Raw genomic sequence first — 11,828 nt, forward strand, 5'->3', positions numbered from 1 at the left:
GAGTAGCATTCGTATAGATACGAGTACTCTGCCCGATCTACCGTGATACGCCTGTTACTCAGTGTTGGTACTAGAGGTAACGCCCATCAACAGCCACACACTTGTTAAAAAAACATTGGTACTTTAGTTGCGATCCCCTGCCAAATTGAAGAGTCCCGTAGACTGACGAGACACCTATAGTATTGTGTGTCCTTTGACTGTTTTGATATTTGTTTGTAGTCCACAGTACGGTGGTCGTCCATGCCAAGGAGACGAAAAAGTTTTCAAGATGTGTAAAATGGAGGTAAATATGTCATGCTGAGAGTTGTATTGTATGAATGGAAATATAAATCACCTAAAAAAACCACAAATAAATGATATCCTTGTTCTAAAGATCAAAAATCACCAATAAACCTAATTGAATTCGGACTTTTGACCCTGTTGTTGACCAGAGAGTCAAATTGTTGGTACTGCAAATCAGTACAACACTAGTACTTCATGATGAAAATTTTCACGGTTCATTTCAACTACTGCAAAAGTTCTATAATTGTTTCAAATACAGCTTTATCGTCTCACTCGTTGAAATACACAAATTTTATGTTTTAAAAGAAAACAAGAATATACAAAACCATATTCACAGAAGAAAAAAAATCTGAAACAAAAATCATTTAAACAAGAGACAAGTACGAAAAGATAGGAGCATGGACGGAGGAAAACACAAACTAATTTGTTCCGGAAGACTGAGCGTTTTCTTATCTATTGACGACAAACTATTGCGAATCCATGTCGAAGGAAAGTAATGTCATGTTCTGAAGAGAGAACCAGCTAAGTGACAATGATACTTGACTATTTTCAAAAATATTTTTTTTCAGGAATGCCCGGATGGTGATGACGACTTCTATGCGGTTCAGTGTACTTCTTACGACAAGAAACCATTTCGAGGCTGGTACTTGAAATGGAAACCACACCAGAATCTTCAAAACGGTAAAATTGACAAATCTATGCGTACAAGACATGCTTCTTTAACAGTCATGCTTTGTTCGTTTTTGTGTTTTATAGTGTAAATTCATTAATATAATCTTGACGGATATCAGACGGCTTCTGGAATTGCAAACTAATCTATAGGCTTTATTTTACAGTCCGAGATCCATGTACGCTTCATTGTATTGCCGAAACATTCAACTATGTCTTCACAATCACACACACCGCCGTGAATGGAATGCGATGTCAGGACGACGACAGCATATGTGTGGAAGGCACGTGTAAGGTAAAAAAAAAAAAAATGCAACACTCCTATAACATAGACCTCGCAAAGGTTAGCAATAGATGAACATTTTATAGATTAACACAAATTCTAAAAACTTGATAAACCCCGTGTTATCGACAGGTGGTTTTCTGTGAAATTAGCACTGCGCGAATACTTGAAATACGAATTCGAATACTGCGAAAAGAACTCTGTGCTTAATAAATACCAAGAAATGAAGCATCCACAATCTGCTTATGTATAGTATAAAAGAAGGCCAAAATGGAATCTCGTGTAGAAACCATATCTTGTGGTCAAGTGGTCAGATTTTCCTTTTAAGAAATGTTAGATCGTACTCAAATAAATTATCTTTATATTAAGTCAACCCTAATCAAATTTTAATAAAAGTGAAAGATATCAATTCTGTATAAGGTTTTGGACTTTCATTTGAAATGTGTATACGTTTTCAGCCAATCGGATGTGATTTGATATTGGGATCTAATTCGTCGAACGATGCATGTGGCGTTTGCAAGGGAGACAACTCTACCTGCCGAAAAATCATGGGGGAGTATATGGAACAGCCAAAGTTGAACAGTACGTAGACTAAAACAAACTAACCAGTTAATCTCAGTCAAATGTAAACAATCCAAGCCAGATGTAAACAACTCGAGTCACATGTAAACAATTTGAGTCAGATTTAAATAACTCGAGTCAGATGTAAATAACTCGAGTCAGATGTAAATAACTCGAGTCAGATGTAAATAACTCGAGCCAGATCTAAACAACTTGAGTCAGATTTAAATAACTCGAGTCAGATGTAAATAACTCGAGCCAGATCTAAATAACTCGAGTCAGATGTAAATAACTCGAGCCAGATCTAAATAACTCGAGCCAGATCTAAATAACTCGAGCCAGATCTAAATAACTCGAGTCAGATGTAAATAACTTGAGTCAGATTTAAATAATTCGAACCAGATATAAAAAAAACCACTCGAGTCAGATTAAATAACTCGAACCATTTGTAAACAACTTGAATGTAAGTAACTGGGGTTACATAAAGACGCCAATATACTTACGTACTGGACAATACAGGATGTTTAACCCGAGGATTGGCAGGCGTCCAAAGTTTCAAAAAAATTACCATTTGCAATTTAATTTCTCTTTATTTCCACCAAAGTACATTAATTTCACTATTATACTGTGACAATTTTGACCTTGCTTGTAACGAGCATTTTCATTGGCTTAAAATTTCCGCCAATAACGTAACAAATTACGTCACCTTTTCCTGACGTCATTTTTGATATGCTGTAAAGACATTATATATATTCCAGTTGATAATACGTGTTACTCTTATTATTCAAGTAAAGACTACCTATAATTATCTTACGTGGTATTTTTTTTCAAAAGATCCGGAGCATTGATAAGATTAATTATGATTACTTAATGATTGAATCTTGATTTGGTCGATTTCATGGGGTCATGAATTGAGTTGCTCTTGAGACAAATTTAATGAACTGCGAAGCAGTTCATGTGGAATTTGTCTCAAGAGCAACTCAATTCATGACCCCATGAAATCGACCAAATCAAGATTCAATCCTTATATTTCAATTGTTGTTTTTTTTGGAATAAAAACGTCGGTCTAGATATTAATGTCTCGAAGCATGCGCAAGTCCAAATGCGGAAAAGCCCGAGGAGTTCCGGATTGTGCATGTCTAGTCGGTCGAGTAAAATAGTCCGCAATTTTAGGATTAAAAACAGCATTATTTTGTCAAAATAAAAGTATTTAGCATATCTGGCCTTTAATAAAATACAAGAATACATTATAAATTTGATAATTTTAATAATTATTCCATGTTTATAACAACAGTGTAGAGAAAGTGAAATCGTTCCGCGGAAGGATTTTAACCATGTATTCATACGCACTGATCAGTGTTAATCTGGTCAAATTCATGAGCAAATGAAACAGATTAGTTTGGTAGTTTCATTGAGTCCAACTTGAGTAGAAGTTGAAATATTATCTTTTGTTTTCAGCGTACTTCCCTGTCGCCATACTTCCGAAGAATGCTCGTTCAATACGAATCCTTGAAAATTCCTTAACTTCCAACTACATAGCGATCCGCGACATATTTGGGAAGTATTATCTAAATGGACAGCGCCGTGTGGCATGGCCGGGGGAATACACGTTCGGAGGGGCTAGGTTTTATTATCGGCGTGCTTACGACGAACCGGAAGTACTAGAGAGCGCAGGCCCACTAACCGAGGATCTTGTTATAGAGGTCAGTAAGAGTATCCTTTTACTTTCTCAAAATTTCATTTGGCCTTTAAAATGAGGGGAAAAAAATGTGAAAAAAAATAATCAAAAGTATGAGGTAAAAATCAAATTTGAACAGTTTTTGGGATTATGGAATTATCAGAACTGTATGTTTCTTTCCATCCTTGTGAACAAAATGTAATTAACAGTGTGTAATAAGAAACACGAAAATTGGTCCTACGTCCAAGATATTGGGGATGCCAAAGTTGATATTTACAGTGATGGAAAATCTAAGGACAGTGAAAGGGACAATTGCCATTAGACAAACTTAAATATCAATTTGTCATGTGTGACGTTGCAGATTCTTGTCCAAGATCACAACACCGGGATTACGTACGAGTACTACATGCCACGCCCCCCGAACGACACCAGGGTGGTAACGAATGCACCTAAGATCTTTACATGGAGTATATCGGTATCCTCTTGTAGCGAGCCGTGTGCTGGAGGTAGGTTCCTTACGAAAACATTTATCTTAGAAAGACAACGCCCGTCTGTATAGAAACGCGTCTATCCGTCTGTACAGAAACGATCTTCTTAAAATAGACAGCAGGCCGTCTATACAGAAACATGTTTCTGGAGTAGAAAGCACTCGTCAGCATAGAAACATGTTTCTGGACTAGAAAGCACTCGTCAGCATAGAAACATGTTTCTGGAGTAGGCAGTGCCCGTCTGTACAGAAACATTTTTTTGTAGTAGACAGTGCCCATCTGCACAGAAACATGTTTCTAGGGTAAGCAGTACCCGTCAGCATAGAAACATGTTTCTAGGTAGACACTGTCCGTCTGTACAGAAATATGTTTCTAGAGTAGACAGTGCCCGTCTGTACAAAAAAAATGTTTCTAGGGTAGGCAACACCCATCCAAATGCAAAGATTCATCCCGTTTAAGTATAAGGATAACAGTCAAACTCTGTCGGACTGAGAAAAGATAAAACCATCTAATTCATCAGAATAACGTGATGATGTTTGTTTTCAAATAACGAGAACAACCATATTAGCCTTTGTAAAGTTTAGTGAACTTTAGCAAACGCGTCGTTTCTGCGTGATGAAAGGTATAAAATAGAAACATCTTTGAAACGATTCCTGCTATCCTCCGAAATCTTTTTTTTTTGTCTTGAAAAAGGCAACAAAATATCTTTAAATCAAATTCTGTCTTGCAATAAATCATAAGTATCATTTCCGTTTTACAAACATAAATATCTGTTTCTAAGAAGATGTTCTTAATTTCAAGGGACGAAGACTGTGACCGCACTATGCCACAGAAATCTGTACCAGGAAGTAAACTCGAGTGATTGCGACCAGAGCGAGAAACCAGAAACAGGTGTCTTCCCATGTAACGAGATGGCATGTCCTCCCAGGTAGGTGGCCAAGGTTGATTGCCGACATGAATATCATTCCGAGCGAGGGAAGTTTTGAGATTCAAAAATCCCCCCAAAGTATCACATCTCTCCCATGTAGATTTGTCTGACATATAGACGATACAGTTGTTGGTTCTCACAACGTCACAAGGTGTCCATGTGATGTCTGTACTATGTGTAGCCGATAGGAATGCTGGACGAAAATGGCTACCACAAATCTGTGGGTACGAAGAGAGTTTCTCTTAATAATGATAATACTGAAGTTAATTTCGGTTTGTAATGACATATAATGATGTGTGGGATAGGTTTTTCTATACGTATATAAATACAACACGAATTATATATCACCGCAACAATTCAAAGTACTAATTACCTCCCTTATCACTGATCAGTCATCATAGGCTAGTATGCAGGCACCTACAGACACGTATTCCGTATCATTTTCCATCCGTAAATTGAATCAACCACGAGTATCAAATGTACAAAAATGCATGATTTTATGAAATGATGTATACTGTCAGAGCAATGTCTGAACGTCCACGACCAAAAAACTATTATGCAGAGTTCGGTAACCATTTGTTTACATCCACGTTTATATGTATCCCTTAACTGGCAGGTGGATCCCTGAGGAGTGGCAGACGTGCACCAGGACATGCGGCGGGGGACATCAGAAGCGGAAAATCTATTGTCGTCAGCGGATTTCTTCAACCAAGAACAAAAAGCTGCGACGGGCATCTTGTGTACATCTGCCTCGTCCTCTTCGGTCACGGAGATGTAACGAACAGGAGTGTCACCCAGACTGGCACACAGGCAAATGGTCAAAGGTATTAATCAATTAATCATGATTTCTAGTATAATCAAATGAAACCCCCTCCAAGCCTCACAGACAGCCCGTATACCTAAATCCAATACTCAACGTACTTATTTTAGTACACTAAAAGTTAGTCACGAAACAATATTTAAACAGATCATATGCAGTGACGAATTAGCGCACACAAGATACTAACCGTAGAACACAAAAAGCCGCTAAAATAAGATAACCGTTAAAATCTGTATGTTAACAGCTAGTATTCATGATGATTAGATTTTTGCTGTCAAATCTTTGCGGTTTATCAAGAGTACTTTCTGTCTATTTTGTTATTGCTCCACAAAATAAAAATGTATGCAAGTTAATTCTTAAATAATGAGAAAATACATGTAGAAGAGCCGTATTAAAGGTGCCAAGTGTATTACAGTTCAAAGTAACAAAACCTGTTTGTATAATTAAGTGTCCTAATTCAGATCTTCATTTACCTTTCAGTGCTCAGTAAGCTGTGGTATTGGTGAACGGACGCGCAAGGTCACGTGTCGTCAGCGGCTGCGCAAAGGGTATAAACTTCTACAGGAAACAAGCTGTCAGGCCTCCAAACCAGATATTATTAAAACATGCCGAAAGAGAGCTTGTCCGAACAGACATAACAATGACTGGCACCTGTCACCATGGGGACCGGTAAGTCATGTGACATTTGCTCTGGTGTTTGACTGAAGTGTTCTTCTGCTTTTCTGGTAACTTCTTCACGCATTCTTCTAGAAAAAGAACTAAAATTACTTCGTGTTGAATGTAAAATTAATCAAAAGTTTTTGGTTGTTGACTTACTCAGTCAAGAATGCATAAAACTATATATGGCGTTAAAAATATAATATAAGTAATTTGCGTTTATTTCAAAATCTTATGTACTGTGTAAAAAAATTGTATAAGTTTTATTTTGGCAAATGTATTATCTTTTGTTATGATTTCAATACTATTTTTCCTTTGTATTATTGACAAACAGTTCTCACAGTTAAGCGTTTGGCTTCATGAGATCGTGTGTGCTTTGGTGCTTTTCGGTAGGTTGTCTCTGCCTCAATAGGCTATGGGAACTGAGGCTTCTTTAATGCTTTTCTGCAGTGTTCTAAAACGTGTGGGCGAGGGGTTCGATCCCGTTACCTAAGATGTCGACAAAAAAGCTTTACGGGGACACGTAAATATGTGGCTGTGAACAACAGTCATTGCGAGACGGTCCCCAAACCCAGCGTCGCCATGACGGAACCATGTCAACTGATGATCTGCCCCATGTCGCTCGTCTGGTCATTGAGGTGGACGGTATCAGCATGGTCCCAGGTGCGGAGTTTCCTGATGCTGCTATATGTCATATATGAGTCATATCTTTAATATGGAATATAGGTTTTCCCTTTATTCGTTCTCAAGTGTTTTCGTGTTAAACAAATATATATTCGAGACATATGTTTAATATTTTCTTATACAAAAGCAAATCGTTCTTAAACTATTAAAAAGGAAAAACAAATCATGTCCTATATTTTTAATTTTTAATTTTTTTTTTATGTGAGAACAAAATAATTTTGCTTCATTTTATGATAATTGCCCCTGTTTTCCACTGCTTGTTTTTGTGGCCTTGCTTCTGCAACGATTTCTTTCTCCCCATACAACGTTCTGCAGTTCTGAAACAGCTTTTTCTGTTCCTGGATGTTTTAATAATTTCTTGAATATGTGTGAAGAACAAACTTAGGTTAATCAAGGTATCTAGAATATTTAGAATAGTAATGTCGTGAAATGGTATGTGCAATCATTTAACTACATGTACACCTAAAGAGTTGTTAAGGAGACAGAGCTTAAGATATCATAAGTATGACATATACGTGTGACTTGTAACGTATTAACTTTTTAAATGCTCAATGAAATTGTGTAAGTACTTGATAAAAAATGAAACTGGAATTATAGACAACAGGAAGTCCGACGCAATCAAAGAAATGGTTCAAGAACTAACTAACTGATCATGATATAGCCATGTACTCAAGGGTGTTGTCCCTTTAAAAAGGGTCAACAGAAATGAATAGGAAGGCGAACATTTTTTAATTCAAAATCTTAAAAGGTATCGTGTCAAATTTTTTTTAAAGTTTTAAAATGTTTTAATACTTATACTGCAAATCCGAACAAATATATATATCGCCTTGAAAATATCTTTTATTATGGTGTATTTCACATACATGTATCTGCCATTATTGCACAGCATGTATTGAATGTTTCCTCTATTGTCCAGTGCTCGGTGACCTGTGGCGAGGGAGAACAAAGGAGACAAGTGAAGTGTGTAAATCATAAAGGAGAAAGGGTCAGCGGGTGTGATCGGGAAACTAAACCAGTTATGTCCAGGAACTGTCGAAGTGCCAGCTGTGTACAAAATGGTAGGTATTCGACATCTAGTGATTTGGTAATGATGAAATCAGAAACTGTCGAATGATAGCTGTGCACAAAAAGGTAGGTATTTCAGATATAGTGATTTAGTAATGATGAAATCAGAAACTGTCTTAGAAGTTGCTTTGTACAAAATTGTAGGTATTCCAGATGTAGTAATTTGGTAATGATGAAATCAGAAACTGTCTGAGAGCTAGCTTTGTACAAAATGGTAGGTATCGCTAGCTTTGTACAAAATGGCAGGTATTTCAGATGTTGTGATTTGGTAATGATGAAATCAGAAGCTGTCGAATGGTAGCTGTGTACAAAATTGTAGGTATTTCAGATGTAGTGGTTTAGTAATGATTAAGCTAGATACGTCCTAATGCTAGCTGTGTACAAAAGGGCAGGTATTTCAGATGTAGTGATTTGGTAATGATAAAATCAGAAACTCTCTTAGAGCTAGCTTTGTACAAAATGGTAGGTATTCCAGATGTAGTGATTTGGTAATGATGAAATCAGAAACTGTCTTAGAGCTTGCTTTTTACAAAATTGTAGGTATTCGACATGTAGTGATTTGGGTATGATGAAATCAGAAAATGTCCTAGTGGTAGATGTGTACAAAATGGTAGTTGTAGATATAGCTCTATATCAGATGTCATGATTTATTAATGAAGGGTCAGGAATGTTTGTCGACTTTAAATAGAATAACGGTTTCGTTTACATATTGATATTCTCTGTTAGGTAATATACTCACCACGCCAAGAATTGAAAAAAGAAAAAGATACGAATTAAAGTTTGTCATACAATTTTTTTTACAGGGTCGGGTTGTCATGATAAATATGCATGGTGCCATCTCGTCCCAGAACATAACGTTTGCGACCACGAATTCTACGGACTGAACTGTTGCGCCACCTGTCGGAGCCGAAGATAATAACACGTGTTCTGTTGTGATGTTAGTAAATCGGATAGTCAGAGACAGGACATGTATGGACGCTCATTACAATTGACCTGTGTCACCAGAGACCCTTCTGTTACGAAGCATTTTATCACATAATGACGATATAGTCTTTTCTTGGAGGAACATTTTATATAAGGAAATGCATATTGTCGCAATGGACCCTTTATCGGACTTAATTAAGCGATTGATCTCCCATGCTGAATTTATTTGACGTACAATGTTATAGGAATAACTCTGATTCCCAGGAAGGAGTGAGAGTGGGGAAGGTGGATGTTTTCACTATCAAAAATAATACGGAGTCACTTGTTCATTTCATCTTGTAAGGTATGAAAGGTGTTTTATATCACTTATCGCAACAAAACACCAGCACAGATTTTAAGCATTATTTCATTGTCGATACCCTTTCATCTCTGTACAGGTTTTTTTTATATTTATATATGTGTGTGTCTTTTAAATTTGGAGTTTCTATCACTATATGTCAAACGGTGGTCATGTTTTACAATATATTTCAGTTTTTTATGTTTGATTTCAAAATAAGTTGAATATACATATTGTATATATACCAGAACTCTACCTATGATAACAATGTTAAAATGTTGTATTTCTAAAGGTTTATGTCAATAATTTTTTGTACTGTTATATGGTTGTTTTGATTACAGTGTACGTATCCTATACATTGGTCACAGTAAACGGTACTACATAAAGTAGCCGTATCCTGACCGGAAGTCTATGCAATACATACTATGCAATTAATGTTTGTGAAATGCCTCGATGATGTCCCACTGTCAATAACATGTGCTGGTAATGTTAAATAAATTATAGTGTTTGTGAACTCTTTTTTTTCTTTAGTTTTGATTTTGTGCATATATCATATACCAATTCTAGAATGTCGGGTGTGTTTGTTGCATCATAACTTTGTATATAACAATCATATGATACGTTTATATAGGATTTCCCTTTGTCCCTTTGTTAGGAGTTAAGGATGCTGTTGAACCGACTAGTAAGCGTCATAAAAATGATCGAACGTTGGATGCCAAACGTAGATGCGCAGCACGAGAACATTTTCTTGTGATTCTATTAATAATTTATTCGCTCTAATAGCATAACTTTAAAACAAAAACTTACTAATTTTGAGGGAAGTCAAGGATAAAGTATGTAACTTTTGTAGGATGATGATCGTGTGAAGTATGTTACCTTAGGAGGGTGATAATAGTGTAAAGTATGTAACTCTTGGAGAATGGCAAAAGTGAAAAGTATTTAGCTTTTGGAGAATGGCAAAAGTGTAAAGTATGTAACTTTTGGAGAATGGCAAAAGTGTAAAGTATGTAACTTTTGGAGAATGACAAAAGTGTAAAGTATGTAACTCTTGGAGAATGGCAAAAGTGTAAAGTATTTAGCTTTTGGAGAATGGCAAAAGTGTAACGTATGTAACTTTTGGAGAATGAAAAAAGTGTAAAGTATGTAACATTTGGAGAATGGTAATAGTGTAAAGTATGTAACTTTTGGAGAATGACAAAAGTGTAAAGTATGTAACTCTTGGAGAATGGCAAAAGTGTAAAGTATGTAACTCTTGGAGAATGGCAAAAGTGTAAAGTATTTAGCTTTTGGAGAATGGCAAAAGTGTAAAGTATGTAACTTTTGGAGAATGACAAAAGTGTAAAATATTTAGCTTTTGGAGAATGGCAAAAGTATAAAGTATATAACTTTTGGAGAATGGCAAAAGTGTAAAATATTTAGCTTTTGGAGAATGGCAAAAGTATAAAGTATATAACTTTTGGAGAATGGCAAAAGTGTAAAGTATGTAACTTTTGGAGAATGACAAAAGTGTAAAGTATGTAACATTTGGAGAATGACAAAAGTGTAAAGTATGTAACATTTGGAGAATGACAAAAGTGTAAAGTATGTAACTTTTGGAGAATGACAAAAGTGTAAAGTATGTAACATTTGGAGAATGACAAAAGTGTAAAGTATGTAACATTTGGAGAATGACATAAGTGTAAAATATGTAACTTTTGGAGGATGGTAATAGTGTTACGTATGTAACTTTATGAGGGTGGTGTCTAGACGCACATTTCTGAATAATAAAAATGATATCATAATTATACACTTCCTGAAATCCTTTAAAACCGGACATAATTTTTCCAGTATTTAACTTTTAGTTTCCAATTAGCTAAATTAAATCGCATCTTACGCCTTTTCCGATAGTTTCTAAAATTATATTACTGCCCGAGTCAGGAAATATTTCTTAATTGGTGTGGCATTAATAATCAATAGCACCATCGCTTGTCTCATAGCCGTATTGTATAATCTTATTCCTTTTTAGCTCAACTGGACCAAAGGTCCGGTGAGCTTATGTCATGGCGCAGCGTCCGTCGTCCGTCCGTCGTCCGTCGTCCGTCCGTCCGTCCGTCAACATTTGCTCCAAATCGCTACTAGTCAAAAAGTTCTTATTGGATTTTGACCAAATTTGGCCAGAAACATCCATGGCAGAAGGGGAACAGATTTTGCATAAATGGTGACTCTGACCCCTGAGGGGCCAAAGGGGCGGGGCCCAATAGGGGAAATAGAGGTAATTCCTTTAAATCGCTACTAGTCATAAAGTTATGAATGGATTTGAACTCAATTTGGTCAGAAACATCCTTGGGGGAAGGGGAACAGATTTTGCATAAATGGTAGCTCTGACGCCGGAGGGGCCAAAGGGGCGGGGCCCAATAGGGGGAATAGAGGTAATTCCTTTAAATCGCTACTAGTCATAAAGTTATGAATGGAT

The 11,828-nt window shown here is 36.4% G+C and overlaps 1 protein-coding gene across 3 annotated transcripts in view; it reads left to right on the top strand.

Annotated features, from left to right (window-relative positions):
- LOC117337745 (A disintegrin and metalloproteinase with thrombospondin motifs 18-like) overlaps positions 1-9,892 on the top strand; it is a 78,934-nt gene extending 69,042 nt beyond the window's left edge. For 2 of the 3 annotated variants that reach the window (XM_033898850.1, XM_033898851.1), the window contains exons 13-24: positions 220-283; positions 852-963; positions 1,119-1,246; positions 1,693-1,816; positions 3,254-3,498; positions 3,835-3,979; positions 4,763-4,889; positions 5,506-5,713; positions 6,190-6,378; positions 6,817-7,029; positions 7,967-8,108; positions 8,919-9,892. In XM_033898850.1, coding sequence (XP_033754741.1) covers positions 220-283; positions 852-963; positions 1,119-1,246; positions 1,693-1,816; positions 3,254-3,498; positions 3,835-3,979; positions 4,763-4,889; positions 5,506-5,713; positions 6,190-6,378; positions 6,817-7,029; positions 7,967-8,108; positions 8,919-9,031 — 1,810 coding nt within the window. In that variant the 3' untranslated portion in view covers positions 9,032-9,892. The remainder of the gene's footprint in view (positions 1-219; positions 284-851; positions 964-1,118; positions 1,247-1,692; positions 1,817-3,253; positions 3,499-3,834; positions 3,980-4,762; positions 4,890-5,505; positions 5,714-6,189; positions 6,379-6,816; positions 7,030-7,966; positions 8,109-8,918) is intronic. The other variant, XM_033898852.1, reaches the window with a different exon arrangement.
- Positions 9,893-11,828: the final 1,936 nt, after the last annotated feature.

The sequence above is a fragment of the Pecten maximus genome, chromosome 11 (genome assembly GCF_902652985.1).
Source record: "Pecten maximus chromosome 11, xPecMax1.1, whole genome shotgun sequence".
Classification (NCBI taxonomy): Eukaryota; Metazoa; Mollusca; class Bivalvia; order Pectinida; family Pectinidae; genus Pecten; species Pecten maximus.